The sequence below is a fragment of the Chiroxiphia lanceolata genome, chromosome 1 (genome assembly GCF_009829145.1).
Source record: "Chiroxiphia lanceolata isolate bChiLan1 chromosome 1, bChiLan1.pri, whole genome shotgun sequence".
In the NCBI taxonomy this organism is placed as follows: domain Eukaryota; kingdom Metazoa; phylum Chordata; class Aves; order Passeriformes; family Pipridae; genus Chiroxiphia; species Chiroxiphia lanceolata.
In genome coordinates, this window is record NC_045637.1 from 126,750,692 (window position 1) to 126,768,331 (window position 17,640).

At 35.7% G+C, this 17,640-nt stretch overlaps 1 protein-coding gene across 1 annotated transcript in view; it reads left to right on the forward strand.

The window, feature by feature from the left end:
* The window catches only part of DGKB (diacylglycerol kinase beta), a 310,728-nt gene that overhangs the window by 38,672 nt on the left and 254,416 nt on the right, over window positions 1-17,640 (forward strand). The window contains 1 exon segment of the mRNA XM_032699151.1: window positions 5,032-5,052. Coding sequence (XP_032555042.1) covers window positions 5,032-5,052 — 21 coding nt within the window.

Here is a 17,640-nt window from a genome sequence, read left to right on the forward strand (position 1 = left end):
ACTACACAGAGTATTCTGGTTTGGCTGGTAGAAAAAGCCAGATTGTTTTCTTTTCTTATCCTCATTTGAAGTTTGTATTTGCTTAGCACATCCTAATAATGTGATTCAGAATGTAGCTAAATAAAAACCTGTTTCAGTAATGTTTCTAATATTAATGTTTCTAACTGTGCTCACATTACGTGAAATTCAGGACAGAAAAATGTGCTAACCATTATGAAAACTACTTAATCTTACATTTCAGGGTGTAAAAGACAAGAATTACTGGCAACTAAGATAGTTATAACTCATTAAATATTGAGAAATTATTTGACACTTTGTACTTGGAAAGCAAAATGTTGGTCATTTTAGTCAGTTTCTGGGGAAAAAGTTTTGTGATTCAGTAAAATAGTGTAAGTTGATGCTGTAAATGATCATCTTAAATTTCCAGGCTTTTAGTTAAATGCAATCATAGAATATAAAAGATGGGAATGTTGTGATCATCTACTCTATTCTCCAGTGTAACATAGGCTGTAGGACCTATTGTTTTTTATTAGAATATAGGCAAATTTTTTGTTTGTTCTTTTTTTTCAGGAAAAGCGTGAACTGTTGATTTACAAACTCTGTGTTTGCTTTTTTTTTATTTTACTTTTAACTTCTGCAATTTTCTCTGTGCTCTTAGTGTATGTGATAAAATGGTCTTTATATATTATTCATGGGTCTTTTTCTAATTTTTCAGTTTGTGATCATACAATGTCTTCAGTTTTGTGAAGGGTCCCTGTTAAAGTGAAAAATGTGTATTTTATGGATATTTTGATAATATGTTGCCAAGCAGGTAACATGTTATCAAATTATCAATTGTGTATAAACATCATTATTTAAAGTGGTGTGTTTAGTCTCTTTAAACAAAGTCATTCTTCCAGCTTGGGGGTGTGTGGATGTTGAGTCATGGCAAAATGTGATCAGTATGGGCCCCCAGGACAACTGCTCTAATTTGAAGCCAGGTGAATTGGCAAAATTTGTGCAAAGCTGGAATTAATAAACACGGCTGGTCTTGAGACCAGTCTATGACTGCACAGTGTCTCCCAGTTCTTCATTTCACAGCTATTTGTTTGCAGAATCCTGCTAGTGTATTGCAACATCCAGGGATTATAGAGCAGCAGAACACGCAAGGCAGTGAGCAAGACAAGAGGAGGGAAGGGGAGGAAGAATGCAAGTCAGACACTCTGTGGTTACTTCAATGTCTTCAGCAGGGATCAAGCTCTCTGCCACTGCTGGGTCAGTGTTGGACCTAGGCTAAATCTGACAGCTTTTGTACTTTACTGCTTAGCACTTAGACTTCAGGGAGTGCAACATAAAGAAAGCATACCTAGCAACAAGGCTACTTTGGATCTGGTAGGATTTGTTAGCTCAAGTTTCATGCCATAAGCTGCTGAACTGAAAGCAAAGTGGCTGAGATTTCCTTTGCCACTGAGTGACTATTCTGTTCTGACAAGAGAACTGCCTCTACACAGGTGTACCTGTATTTTTGTCATGCATTCAACCTGCTGTGTGGATAAACTCTTTACAGAATGATTTGCACATTGATTTTATGTGGTTGGATGAGGACTTCATGGGTTAGAAGTAAATAATTGATTATCTGTAAATGGGATGATGAAAATTGACTGATCCAGCTGAGATCAGTCATAGTCCAGCTATTTATTTACACATATTATAGACAGCACTTCTGTTTTGTTGCTGTGTTTTGTGGAGGATACCATCATATTTCCATTTTAACTCTCTATTTCCTATATTGTTATTTTATAAGCACTCGAAGTGTTTTTTTCAAGTCTTGTTCTACCAAAGGATGATGCTATTTTTTTACCAATAAACATGGTACAGAAGAGCTATGGCAAAAACAGCAGAGTGATATATTTATGTACTTAAGATAAAGCCTTAGGAACTTCCTGATTCAAGCTTCCCTCTGCTTAAAGGGTTCAGGAATTTACTCCACTCCATTGCTTCTATATTGCAGTTTTTTATCACAAGCTGATCTAATGGGATACAAATAGCAAAAGAAAAGCTACTGGTATTTGGAGTTTGTTACCTGAAGTAATCTGGGTTTTTTTTTTTTACATTATTTTATGTCTTGTCAAGTGATTGGATTTTGGGCTTAGGGGAAATGATGTATCTGATTATCAGAAAATTATCTATTATAGGGAGTTTATTTATGAAGCTTTTAATCTCTGCTTTCAATGTAAAAGAGATGACCAAAATTTCTGCAAATTCTACTGAATCTCTACCCTTTCACCTTCTTCGCTAAGTCAACATCAAATAGGTAGTTAAGAATGGATTTTATACCTGTATATAAGACACATAGGTAGGTTAAGACTAGCCTCTTGGAAAGCTGTGATTTACAAATATTCTTTTCATTATTTGAGATTTATTTCTATTAATTATTTTCAGTCTTTTCACTTTTAGGAGAGCACTGAATAGGAATTAGGAAAGCAGATAGAGCTAAAGGTGATATCTAAATTGTCAGTAAGTACACAATATTATGTGCTTGTAGTCCTAGTGTGGTCATCCTTTTTGAATGCATCGTAATTTCTTGTTTGCCAAGGATGTCATTGGTCCTCTTGGCCACCTGGGGCACACTGCTGGCTCATGTTCAGCTGCTGTCAACCAGCAACCCCAGATCCTTTTCCACTGGGCAGCTTTCCAGCCACTCTTTCCCAAGTCTGTAGTGCTGCATGGGATTGTTGTGACCCAGGTGCAGGACATGACACTTGACCTTTTTGAACCTCATACCTTTGTTCTCAGCCCATTGATGCAGCCTGTTCAGATCCCTCTGCAGAGCCTTCCTACCCTCAAGTAGGAAATGAAAACTCCCACCCAGCTGACCCAGCTACACTTGATAAACTTGTCCAGATTGTTGACAAGGATATTTAACAGGACTGGCACCAACACCAAGTCAGGGGAAACACTACTGGTGACTGACTACCAGATGGATATAACTACATTGACCACCACTCTCTGGGCTCAGTCATCTGACCAGTTTATTACCCAGCAAAGAGTGCACTTGTCCCAGCCATGAGCAGACAGTTTCTCCAGGAGAATGCAGTGTCAGAGGCTATTCTAAAGACCTCAGAGGTTTTCCAGCGTTAATCATAACAATTCTGTGGAAGTCCAGGTAGACAACAACTACAGCCTTTCCCTCATCTACTAAGCGGGTCACTTTGTCACAGAAGTTTAGGTTGGTCAAGTAGGACCTGGCTTTCCAAAACTCATGCTGGCTTGTTCTGATCCCCTGGTTCTCCTGTATGTGCCATGTGATGGCACTGAAGATGGACTCCTCCATGACCTTCCATGCCACTGACGTCAGGATGACAGGTCTGTAATCACCTGATTCCTCCTTCCAACCCTTCTTGTAGATGAGTGTCACATTTGCCAATCTCCAGTCAAGTGGGACCTCCCTCGTTAGCCAGGACTGCTGGTAAATGATGGAAAGTGGCTCGGTAAGCACTTGCACCAGATCCCTCAGTGCTCTTGGGTGGATCCCATCTGACTCCATAAACTCACATGTGTCTTAAGTGGTGTGGACAACGATTTCCCTTTGGATTCTGGAGGCTTCATGCTGCTCCCTGTCCCCACCTTCCAGCTCAGGGGGCTTGGTACCACGAGAACAGCTGGTCTTACTATTAAAGACTGAGGCAAAGAAAGCATTATGTACCTCTACCCTTTCCTCATCTTTTATCGACATGATTCTGCCTGCATCCAATAAAAGATGAAGAGTCTCCTTAGCCCTCCTTTTCTTGTTAATGTGTTTATCTTAGAATCACAGAATGACTTGGGTTGGTAGGGACCTTAAAGATCATCTAGTTCCACCCCCCTCGCCATGAGCAGGGAAGCCACCTACTAGATCAGGTTGCTCAAGACTCCATCCAGCCTGTCCTAGAGCACTTCCAGGGATGAGGCATCCACATTTTCTCTGGGCAACCTGTTCCAGTGCCTCAATACCCTCTGAGTAAAGAATTCCTTCCTAACAGCTAATCTAAATCTCTCCTATTTTAATTCGAATCTCTTTCCACTTGTCCTATCTCTATTTGCCCATGTAAAAATCCCTGTCAGTCTTTTTTATAAGCCCACTTCAGGTACTGAAAGACCACTATGATATCTCCCTGGAGCCTTTTCCAGGCTGAACAACTCCAACTCTCTCAGCCTGTCTTCACAAGAGAGGTTCTCCATTCCTCTGATCATCTTCATGGCCTCCTCTGGACCTGCACAAGTAGGTCGATGTCTTTTTTATGCTGAGGACCCCAGAGCTGGATGCATCACTTCAGGTAGGGTCTCACAAGGGCAGAGTAGAGGGACAAAAGCACTTACCTCAACCTACTGGCTACACCTCTGTGGATGCAGCCCAGGATAGAGTTGACCTTCAGGGCTGCAAGCATGGACTGCTGGCTTCTGTCCAGCTTTTCATCCCTCAGAACTCTCAGGTCCTTCTCCACAGGGCTGCTGTCGGTGAGGTCTCCCAGTCTATACTCGTACTCGAGACTGTCCTGACCCAAAGTAGCACCTTGCACTTGGACTTGTTGAACCTCATTAGGTTGTTGTGGACCTAGCTTATACAGAGCTCCCTGGATGTTATACTTTTTTCTTGTCTTTTTTTTTTTTTTTAATAGGATTTATGTAGTTTATCATTTTATTCATTCTCATAAGTTCTTGCATTAAACAGCTCTTCTTGGTAACAATTTTTTTTATTTTTTTATTTTTTAAAGTACACAGGCATGAAAGGCAAGCATTAGATTTAGGTTTTTTTCCCTTGGTTAACTATCACTGCATGTTTAAAAGTAAATTTCTTGCACTGTCTAATCAAGACTAGCATGCTGACTTCGAGCCATTTTCTTGACTTATGTGCTAATGCAAAAAAATGGGATATTCTATCTAATCTCTTAAACCTGTTCATTTAAATCACTAACCTTTCACCAAGAATATTTCTTTTACAAAAATAGAGCTTTAGTGTTATGACACTGCACTAATGTATGTGTCTTCTTTCTTTCCTTGCATGCCTTACAGAAACAGGATATACTTAATCAAGTAAGTAATCTTAATTTGATTTTTTCTTTTTTTATGCATGGGTTCAGTATCTTTTATTTTGTAGGCTTTTCATTGAGATGTACTTGTTAATAAATACTGCATGTGGCTATTCTGTCAGATAATAGATGAATATTTAAAGCTTAGAGCAGAGTGCACTCTGTTTATGGTGCAGACTTTTTCACTGAACTTCATTTTTATCATTCACAGTACATAATTTTGCTAACATTAATGGAGTTGAATATGAGAAATAAGTTAAGAGAAAGTAATTGACTTGTTCCATATTTGTCACAGAAATTTCTGCTTCCTGTGAGATCTTGTAATGGTTTTTATTATTCTAAAAGGACAAGAACACACATTGGAAAAAAATTAAATACAGATTCTATAACCATATAATACCATTTATATGTAGCAGGCTTAAAATTGAAGGCTTAAAAAATAGATTTAATACTTCGAATAAGGCTTATAGTGTGCTTTAAGCGATTGTGACTTTGCAGCAATTGCAAGAGAAATGGTTAAAGAGCTGATCATCAACCCAAGAGTCTACTCCTGAGAAGCTTCAGTAGCCTAAAACCAGATATAAAAGTAAAATGAAAAAAAGAAAAAAGCTAGGGAAGAAGGACTAATGAAATGAACAAGTTTTTTTAAATGACCCAGTTATTCTTTCTTTGTAGCATAGAGGTGTTAAAAAGCCCCTTCTCTGCTGTTCTAGCAAGAGGCAACCAGAACATGAGAACAATGGAAAAGTCAAGAGAGTGAAAGGATTAGTTTTGTAGGAAACCCTCACTTTCTGGGGTCAGAGGCCAGTTGAGTTTTTGGAGGTGTGTTACTAAGAGCAGTACTCCCTGTTCACAAAAGGATTCAGTTTTTTTCAGATTACCAAAGTTACTTTTTTTAGAAAGCTAGCAGAGTGACTACAGTGGGTCTTGAAAGAGAATGTTTTCAGGTTAAAACCACGTGTCTATGACCAGTCTTGAGACTAATCTCATCAATATTTAGCTAATAACTTTGTCAAATTAGATGAATACTAATAGAATCAACATACTAAACCAAATTTAGGAATTGTTACTAAAATTGAGAAATTCTGGATACTACACTGGAAAAGCTTGATGATTTTATGGACTATAGTAAATGGAATGAAATGGACTCATGCAGAGTATAGTGTGCTGTACCCTGGCACGAGTGGCATTTTTAGATAAATTGATGTGTGTATAATTGATCACAGGATGAATTCAAAGCATCATTGTGGTTTGGTCATGAAGAGGAGAAATATGTTACTAGGATGTTGTAATAGTACTCCTGTGGCCATGGTGGTCTGAGAACAAGACAAAACTTGTAAAAAAAGGTAGTGTCTTAGGCCCATTGCCATACGTGGAAAACTAATTAAAATTTCAAGCACACAGAAATATGGTTTGAAAGGATTTTTTTGCACTTTTTCCCTAAGCTATGTTCTTTGATGTGACAGAAAATATTAACTTACTTTAAAGACCTTGCCTTGTTATAATATATAAAGGGAAGTATTTCTACTACAGATAGGAAGATTTAATTTTCTATGAAAAAGGTACTGCAAAACCCACATGTGACAAAGTGAACTCAATTTGGAACTAATTTACAGAAGGGTTAATGGGATGTGCAGAACTATAGCATATATATTATGTAGGAGAAGCCTGTCCCTCACATTTAGGAAACTGGAGTTTTGTATAATTCTAGCTATGAAAGAGAAAAATGTAACATCTTGCGAATATCACCAGCAGAAAAGTTTATGTTTTAGACACTGGGAACTCAGTGTTTTTCTGGCGCTCTGGGCAAAATTTCTAGGGAGAGCTTCTTGGATACCTAGAGAGTTGGGAAGCCTGCCAGGCAAAGATGCTGGCAGTCTGGCTGTGAGCCTGTTTTCTGTGGAGTGTGTTGAGGGCATTGAGGTGTAAACTGTTTCAGATAGTCAATTTCTGCTGCAAAACTGTTTGCTTTGGAACAGTTTTTATGATCTTTAGTGATCCCTCTGTCTCCTTTTCCTAGTCTATGCTAACAGTGCTAATCTCCCTCCTTGATATCTTCCTTTCCTTTTGATGCTTCCCTTCTCTGCCTTAAGATCCCATCTTTGTCCTTCTTTTGCTCTACTTTTTTGTATTGCACAATACCGTATGTTTAAGCTTTATGAGCCTCGTTACATTAAGAAAGACAGTTTAAAGACTTTTGCACAGAATATTTATTTGTGAGTGGGTTTTTTGTGTGTGTGTGTGTTTTGGTTTGTTTTTTTTTATTTACTGTATTCATTCTGAAGAACAATATGTTATCTTCTGGGTTGGTTTTTATGATGATGGCTGCAGCTACAATTGATTCACCTGCATGGTGACATCTAGGTAATATTTATGAAACTGCATAGATAAAAAAATATTTTAAATTATAATTTATTGCAGGAATTAATCAACTAATGGAAATGTCTTGAAGTCCTCTTATGCAATATAGGTATTGATATATATGAATGTATGCATATATAACTAAGCAGATGCCACTGCTCATATCTTTTTACCTCTTTCTAAACTAAACTTTTAAATTCTGGTAAGGAGAAACTCAAACTTAATTATCATAGCTACACTTTTAGTAAAACCTGTAAATTTACTTGGGGTAAAGTAGATGTAAGTTGTTGACAAATGGAATGGGACATTTTAAACCTTTTTCTATTGGTATAAGTGATTATTTCAAATGAAAGTTCCAGTTAGTCAGGCTCAAAATTAGTTAAATGTCAGAAAACAGTTAATTCCTGAAGTGGAAGTTTGCCAAGTATACTTCAAAACTAAAGAGGGAGGGATGGACAGTGACTGGTTTCTTACAAAAAGTGCTGTAGCAATTATTTTTAATAAATGTAGCTGAACTAACCTCCACAAAAGTTTACAATGGGCAGAGAAGGTCATTACAGGTAAAATATGTAAAAAACTACTGATAAAGAACATGTACAGAAAAATTATTTTTCTTAATTTTAACCACATTATGAAAATGATAATTCAGATATATTTGTAACTAGGTTTTTACACAATCTTCACAAGCAGATAAATTGTTTGTTTCAACCTAACTTTTTGTCATAACTGACTTTTTTAGGGATTCATTCATTTTGCTATTTTATTTGGTTTTAGTCTGAACCATGCTGCCCACTCTGTTTTTCCTAACTTCTGTAGTAATTGTGAGTTTTGGATGACAAATTCTTGTGGGACAGAATGCAATCTATATACTTGTCACTTTGTTTGGTTTGTAGTAATTTCAAAAGACCCTGGGTGGTAATCTCCTACAAGATCCTTCTAGAATGTGCCTTAACACTCTTTCTTCTTAAGAAACATTGCCACATTTGTATAGTAAATATAGCATATTTAGTAAAAATAATGTATTAAATATACGTATTTATATGTGTAGTACTTATGGATGTACAAACTTGTGCATGTATAGAATTATGTACTGAAGAAAAACTGCTGGCAATAAAGTGTCTTTGGTTTTTCTTTTAACCAAATATAAGATTGGGATGAGACTGCAGTGGTTGGTGTATACATTCCAGACTTATTTTGGTAATTGGCATCAATTTGTTTTAATAACATGAGAAAGTAGTAGAAGATTATGCTTAAAAATCTAGTTATTGCATAAAAATTTTCCTATTTCCATTTCAGATGCTTTGTTGCTTTTACTTCTTTGAAGAGCAGAGGGAAAATTTTGGCAGTAGTATATGTCTGTGTAGCGGTAATATCCAAATATTATTTGGCCATATGGAATGTTTGGTAGGAGCAGCCTGTGAGAGTGTGTGATTTTTATTTGTTTTTTGTTTTTTTTTTCTGTAAACAGTCATATCAGCAGATGAGAATTTGGAGGCTGCTTTAGCTAAGAACTAGTTTTGTTTGGTTACCAGAATTTTCAAAATTAATTATGTAAAAACTGTATTAAAGCAAATGCTTAGATCAGAAAATGCTAAGGACTTTCAATTTAAATCAAACTTTACTCTGATGAACAAAGCCAATCTTCATGAGGAATTCCAAAATTAATTTGACTTTCTACCTTTGAACATTAGAAATACATTTAAAACAGAAAAAAATTATGTATTCTCAGTAATTAATGTTTTTTAGCTTATTAACCCTCTCTATACGGTCCCTGGTTTTTTTTTCCCCAAAACCTAGAAAATTTTTCAGTAGTTCTTTTTTGGGTCAATACAAATTGTTTAAAAATAAATAATCAGTTAAAGGAACTTACCCAAACCTAAAAAATAACTCAGAGCTATTACTGTCAGTAGATGAAAGCTGATTATAACTCTACATTTTTGGCACCCTTTTGAGATCAGGCAACATAATTTAAAAAGTAATTAATTGATAATTACATTTCACCGTAATTCTCTTTCCATTATCTCTGAAATTTTCTCTGTAATAAGTAAAAATCATATTTCATGCAAGTCTCTTGAAAGAAATTATTTATCCTTTTTTTTTTTTCTTATTCTTTCTTCTACCTTCCATTCTGTTTTTCAGGAAAATAAAAACAATGGCTTATGTTGAAATATTTTTTACAAATCTAAAAGAAGGAAAAACCAAAGAGAATGTGATATTTTAAAAGAATTTATGGGTGGAGATTAATTTCAAACACTAGATCATGTCTTGTTCCCATTTATGTGGCCAGTGTGGTGGGGAGGATTAAAAGGAGTTATAATTCTACCCCTCCCTGCCCTACCCCATCCACAATGGGGTCCACAATAGTCTTTTGTCAAGAGACTATTAATAAGTTGCTTTTCTGGTGTCTTGTGAGGAAAAAGAAAGTGGAGTGATAGAGCTTCTCTTCCTTCTTTCTACATGTCATCCAGTGGAAATGGTTGTTGCATTTACACCAGCTAGGAAAATATAGAAGACCATTAGACCCCTTCAGTTGCAGTTTGTTGTTAGGGTAGAGCTTGAGGCAGAAGCTGCCACTTTCTTACTAAATTATTGCTTCTCTTCAAATGTCTTAGTATGGTAGGAGATAAAATATTATAGAGCATAGTTAAAACTTCTATATAGTTTTCTTTATAATACAGTAAAGGATACCAAAACTTGCTTCACTTGTATATATCCTTGTATATTCCTCACTGAGGAACCATGTTTTATGTATTCTTAGTTTCAGGATATACTGACTTGTGATGTCTGTACCATGTAGAGTTCTGTGTGTTGGCACAGAACATACACATATATGCATAAATCTTAAAATATGCATACTTGGATTTTTTCTTGATCTTACATTTCTCTGTACATCAGTAAAGCAGAAAAGCAAATGATAAAATTGCATGGCTTAACTGCTGTAAGAGAAAGAAAGAAGTCAAATACACGCAGTATTTGTAGATGGAGTTCAACTTCTTTCTCTCTGTTGTACAATGTAGTAGAAGCCATTCTGCTGCTTGGGACAGAATCAAGCATTTTATGGCGTCTCCATAGCCTGTTGTAGCCATAAACAGAATACAGAGACCTGAGCAAGACCTGTGGTTTTAGTTGAATGTTGGTCTGTATATCTCTGATACAAAATTAGAAGACACCTGAAATTGTCTGGTCTTTTGCCAAACATAGTCATAACTGCTACTGGGAAACCAGTCCTTCAATTCCTGTTTTTCCTGAGACTGAAAGACACCCTCTGTGAACTAGCACTATATTAGTGTAACGTACTTATCAGCGAGTGCTTGAGAAGAAACAGAATTCTTATCGTAGTCACTGGAGGTTTTTTAAAGCATGTTAAGCATAGACTGATGTCCATTTTTTTTCCTTTGAGTCCCTCATATTCTGGGAAGCTGGGATTCAAAAGAAACTGAAAAGTGGGAAGCAAGAGCTTTGGTTTATGCCATTGGTTTACAGTAGAAAGAGAAGTAAGATATATACATTCTTTAGTGGTGTTAATAAGGTAAAAAGCATCTTATCACATGTGATATATCATCATGTGATACAGTGGGTAACTGCAAAGAAATTCACATATGGTCATGATAGCACTATGGAAAATAGTTGTTGCTTTATTTTCAGTTTGGTAGTATTCTGTGCATTAGCGGCAGAATAAAATCCCAGACTATTTTGTTAACCACAAATAAAGTGAGATTTTTAATGCCTCTAAATCCAAAACTAATTTTAATGTTTTCTTTTCTTCATAGTTTATGAAGTATATCCTTTAGATAATGTAATCAGTGTCATCCTGGAAACTCTCCTGAAAAAATGTAGTTTATCCTGAAAACTGTATTTTTATCTGATCAGTTGCCAGATCTTTAACCTCTTCGTGACTTCCAACTCTTTGCAGTTTAGATTCCTTAGTAACTTTTTTTTCTGGTTCAATGATTGTCATTTGTTCAAATGTGTCTTTTTATGTGTGCTTGCTGTTCTGTCATAGGATTTTCTGTGGTATGTTAAGAGGAATAAACCAGTGTTCAGATTCAGGGAAATATAGTATCATCTAATGGTTTGAGCTGGAAGATCATCTAGTTCCAAGCCCCTTGCCATGAGCCCCCTTCTACTAGACCAGGTTGCTCAGAGCCCCACCCAGCCTGGCCTTGAACACTTAAAGGGGTGGGGCATCCGAAGCCTCCTCTTCTCCAGGGTGAACAACCCCAGCTCTCTCAACCTGTCTTCATAAGAGAGGTTTGCTCAGATGCAGAAGGACAATAAAAGCCCAGGCTAAAGAATTTTCTACATAATTGGAGTTTTAAATGTACTATTACAGAAAAATAGGTAAGCATCTCAGAATGCTTGGTGAGCCATTAAGAAGTTTACCAGGAGCTTTTAGCAGATGGGGATGAAGGAAATACAGTGTTCTGTGGAGAACAGTGTTCTTTTAGATCTTACCTCAGTTCTTCCACTGAGTGCAGATTATTCTTTATATCTTGAAAAAAAACTCCTTTTGTCTGCTCCATCACCATTTTCCTTAATAATGTCAGGCAGCTGCTCAAAGAAGGTTGCCTTTAGATGTGGTTGAAATCTCTCAAGAGTCCAAATCTGGGGTCTGAAGCTCATTTCCAGCCTTCCTCCCCACACCATTTACGCTTAGCCAGTGATGCCTCCTTGACAGCAGAGTTGCAGTGGAGACAGCTAACAAGTTTGGAAGAAGGATTGATAGCCACTGCTATTTCCCCCTATGCCTACCTGGCCCAGATGTTACTTCCCCACATAATCCAGTCTGTCCACAAATGGCATCATCTCTCTCTCTTTCCAGATTTTTATTTTAGACAAAATAGGTGCTATATGGTGTTACCTTTTGCAGCTGCTACTTTTTATACCCATATAGCTAGTGTTGCTTTAGTATTATATTCTTGTATTTTGCAAAATGTGTAAGACGTTGTAGCTGAGTTCCTTGAGAAACTGTTTTTTATTATATAATTCTAATAATATTATTATGAGGATAATTCTTGGCCTAATTATTTCTGTTTTATCCTGGTTCTAAAAGGGCTAATTGAGGGAAGGAATTTTCTTCAAAGTAATGGGAGTTGGCAGAGCAAATCCTAATTGTTTGTAGCTTCCTTGTAAAGTGAAGGATGCCATAAGCCGTAAGGTTCAGAAAAATTTTCACCACAACATATTGGTTGGATATGGGTTCTTCAACAAGTAGATTTCAATTGAAACTGAAGATTTGGGCATATATGTCTATATTTTCTTAGTCAAACATCGCAACAGGAATGTTCTCATAGTATCTGGAAATAAGACAGATTTAGTCTGCTTTGTTTCACTGTTATGAAAACTGCTTCTACTGTTTTTAAACATAAGGAAGTAACAGTGAGTTGTTTGCACTAATGGAACTTTTTGTATGTAATCTGTTCATGACATTAACATTAAAATACCCACAACTGTTAGGTGTTTTGGACTAATGCATATTTGCCAAAATGTCATTGTGAAATATATGCAGGATATGAGATGACATGTTATAGTCCCGAGGCACTGAATTACCTCTCTGAGCAACTTACAATTGCTGTTTGCTGCTTCATTTAGTACTGCATATAATAGTATGTATAGATGAATATTTATTTATCTATATGCAGTACATATTTTTGTTCTGTTTCTTTCAACATAGGCATAGATTCAAAATGGGTTATTTCCACTCTGACTAAAGGTAGCACCCAACTCTGGTATGGCAATATAAAAAAGAAATAAAAAAATTGTCTCAGCTATTTTCTATAAAATTTACCTAAGCATCTTGAATTTTTCCGTGTGTCCAGAAGTACTGCCTGAACAGCTGAAACATTTTGACGTCTGTTTTGATACCTCTCTTTTAGTAGCCTGATCTCTTAAACATGTTCAGTTCATCTCCTCATTCAAAGGAGTATTTCAGTAATTAGTTTGGTCACATTTTTATAAATAAATATTTAATAATTTTGTTGGCATAGACAGTACAGAAACCTCTTTTTTTCCCCTTAGTGAATCTTCAGCTCTTTCCTGATATTTGGATGCTCTTTAGAGAAAGAGACATAAGTTTGAATTTCCTCAGGCAAACGGGAAATCAACCAAGGTAACTCCCACTGGTGAGGTAACTACCAGGAGTTTTTTTCCCACAAGCAGGAAAATCTGTTGCTTTTTCTATGCTTTCAGAAGGAAATGATAGTCTCAGTTGCACTTGGTGCACAGTGCCTTTTTTTTGTAGATGGTTTTTATTTTTTATGGATATGTATAATGAGAACCTTTTTTCTGTGGCCAGTCAGTGACTTAGACCCCATTAGAAACTTTGGTTTGTTTCTTCTTTATTAGTTTGGAAGGAGCTTACAGAAAAAAAAACAACTTACGGATCAAATGCTTGTTGGCAGTTTAGGGCTCGGATTAATTTTGAAATTTTGTGGATGGTTAATTAAATGTTATGGATTTTCCCTGACAATTTATCATGGAGGAAAAGATGCGCATTTTTAATTTCCCTATGCATTGAGCCATAGTGAGTCCAGTTTCATGTTTGGTTTCAGAAAAGATGAAAGTTGTTTATTGGTTTACACTTTTTATTTTTTAAAAATAATTGTAAAGTTAAAATTATGCAGTGTTGCTTATGCCTTCTCTCTCTTCTCCTCTCCTTTTCTCCAAGGTGAATATATAACTTTTTTTTTTTTTTTTAAATTCAGTTAACTGGAACTGATTATAAAATCTATAAATAGGAACTGATAATAATGACTTCTTCTAAAAGTATTAACAAAATTAATTTTATAAGGATGTTATGGTTTAAATTAGCTGAAACTCAATGGGGCTTTTGAATGTGTATTTCTTTGGGCTTATATCAAAACATTTCATTACCAAATGAAGTTTTGTTACCCAGTAATACAGAAGATTATAAAGATTTATGAAGTCTTATTTTGTAAAGTTTCTTTTTGTGAGACATAAGAACAGGAGCTCCAATAAACTTGGTGAATCAGATGTTTGATATATAAAAATAGGAATCCAGTTATGTATGACTAGTATAAAAAACCATACCTTTCTGTGACCTACAAGCAAGGATTTTGTACCCTTTTTATTAGAGTCAAAGCTAAAACTGCATAGATTTTTTTTTCTTCCTTTTGACTCCCCTCTCTCCTCAGAAGATTTAGGCCAAGTTATTTGAAAGTTCTTTCATGTTCCCCTGCTTCAACTATGTCCTGTTTTATCTCTCTGTTATGTTGAAAATTTTCCTGAGATCCCTAAACTTGTGATCATAATCTCCCTATGCCCTTACAGTCTCTTGTGAAATGGAATGAATTAATTCATGTGCCAGGCTAATTGTTGTCAGTTTGGTACATCCTCTCATGCTCTCATCCCCTCACTTGGGAAATGTCATGGAAAATGCCTTCTGAAATGCTAAATCCTTCTCTCTCAGGTTCATTTAAATTCAGCTGGAGCTTCTGGAAGGCAAGCAACTGTTGAAAATTAAGCAATTAGCCAGTATGCTTAAGAAAACAACATTCACCATTATGGCTTGTATATAATTCTGATGTTATTGATCTGAACTGTTTGATTAATGTTTGAGAATTCATTAACATAAATTATTTTCAAACCATATCAAAATTTATTGAACTTTTCATCTGAAAAATTCTGATAGTGAGATTTAAAAAGAAGGTATTGTGGTTTACATAGCATATTGAGCATGATGCATATAAAGATGGAAAATTATTGTCCTCTGCTTTCCTTATTTTGTTGTCTTGCTTACCAAAATATTGTGCAGTACCTTTGAAAAGTGGTTGAGGCTGGAGAGAAATGTTAGTAATTAAAGAAAGGGTAGCTACTTGCTGCAGCATTTCCATATTTCCGAAGGGTAAAGTTCCATGAGGAAAAAGAAAAATACTGTATAATTGCAGAATAGAGAAATGTTTATAATATTGTGTTGTTCACTCTCCTGTGAAAGTTATTTTAAATTAAGCTGAGCAAATGTTTTGTATCTTTAAGTGTTCTGTTCTAAACGAACTATACTTAATACTAAAACCTCTACCTGGTGAGAATACTCTAACACCTCTCAGTGTCTTCTACAGTGGTCCTCACAGGATTTCTTTTAAGAAATTATTCCATTTTTCTACAGTCATGTAATAGGTTATGTATATTACAGTAAGAGAGAGATGATAGAGAAAGCACTGAAATCAATTTAAAAGTGAGCCACTTTTTTTAAAGCTCACCCCTTTTTCATTGGGAAGCTAGATGGATAATCTAAACTACTTCTAGATCTGCTGTAGTCTATCTTAGTTCTATTATTTACTGTATATACATTTACAAAAACATATATCCAGAAATGACTGTACTACTTTAGAGTTCAGTTCTAATAGGATAATCTTCACTGATTATGTTAGGTCCTCTAAAATGTTTTTCAGCTATGGAGTACTAGAATCACAGATTTTGTGGTTTTGGCCAAGAACCTAAACACAAGGCTCTACACATAGATCTCCCTTGGGCAGGACTGGTTTTGCACATTCTTTACATACAGCATGTGGTTTTGCATCTGAATTTTGGGCTATTTGAAACATTTATGAAATGCATTCAAGCCACTTACCAACTCCTAACTAACTTTCAGCATAGTTTAAAAGCTTTTGGGTGAGCAATGTCTGAACTCTGGTTGTATGAATGTTGCTTCTTCCCTAGGGGACTACAGGTCACAGAGCATGATAGAACAGAGGATAAAGCACTTTCAAGTGAAGAAATCTGGCTGTGGAACAACCACCCACTTTCCTTTGTTCTTTGCTGAGCACCCTGATTGATGGCAGTCAGGATGTCAAATATAATAACAGGATGTGGCAACCAAGTCATGTGTTTCTTTGCTATCTGTTGTCTTTTCTGGCCAGAAAACATGAGGCAGTTTGGAAAACACATCTTGGAGGACACTGGCATAAATTATAGTTTGACCATCATTACAAAATATTGAAAAGTTTGAAGGTTTTTGAGAAAGAGAGACTTCAGTAAGAAGAAGCACAGAATTTTAACCTTATTTATTTATCCAAATATCTACCAGGCATAATTCTGAACTCAAAAGTGGAAAAAATGTAGCATTAGGGATTTAGTTATGGCTGGCAGCTTGGAGGACCAATGTCACTTGGGCATTAAAAATATTCAAAGAATATTTTTAGCAGTATATACATAAAATCCACAGACAAAGTAAATAAAGAAAATATTGATTTAATGAAAAGATATTTTACATGTCCATCCATGGTTTTGCTTTCCTTTTTCACTTAGCTATTCTTTTTTTGTGTATGTGATTTAGTGAAATAGCTAATACACATTTCATTAATGCGCAATCTAACAAAGCAATTTCAGATTGTTAAAATTGGTTGATTTAGTGATTAATGTATTTGTTATGCTTGCAGTTAAAAAATACATTTATATAGTGTAGACTAATCACTGGTTTACTTGGATGCTGATACAACTCCTTTTGCTGTTGTGGTTTGATAATTTATACACAGTGAATTAAATGTCGGTAACTATTAGAGAGAAAAAATATGAAGTTTGTAGCATGAGTGAAACAGAATATGGTTTGCCAAAGTAAAAGTGTGGCCAGAATTCTATGATGAGACAAAGATAGTGAGTCCATGTCCAAGTTGATTATTTCCATTTTACACCCAGCTTGAGCATTGTCGGTGCTATTTTTTTTAGGTCTCTGCTATTTTAATCTTCAAGAGGTGAGAGTTTTATTGGTTTCACTGAACTTCTTTCTCCAATGAAGTTCTGTATTAGAAGCTCAGCATAGATACCCCTTTGCCAAGCTTTCATTCCTAAGAATGATGACTTGCACAAGAGCCGTCAAATTTTGCAATCTATGCTGCTGGTCCCTCATAAGGATATTGATACACATTTAAAACATTAACCTGAGGCAGTTAAGTCTTGGTCTTAATGGAAAAACCTTGTTTCATGTGGGCATAAAATCTCATAAATACATTAAAAAAAAAAGTCAAGTCAGGGGAAGAGAAATCTCTGCTCCAGAGTGTTAAAATGATTTTAAAATAATTGTAAAAAATTATTTATACTGTGACTCAGATGTCAAATTCACTGAGGTGTTTGGAAAATTTAGTTTTGATTTTCTTTTTTCTGGCATGATTTCAAGATGATTCTTAAACTAAAGGAGTTGCACTAGAGTTTTCTATGGAGAAATGGAGTCTTCCTGAAGCATGGGGAGAACTCTCAAAGTCAATTTTGTGGTATA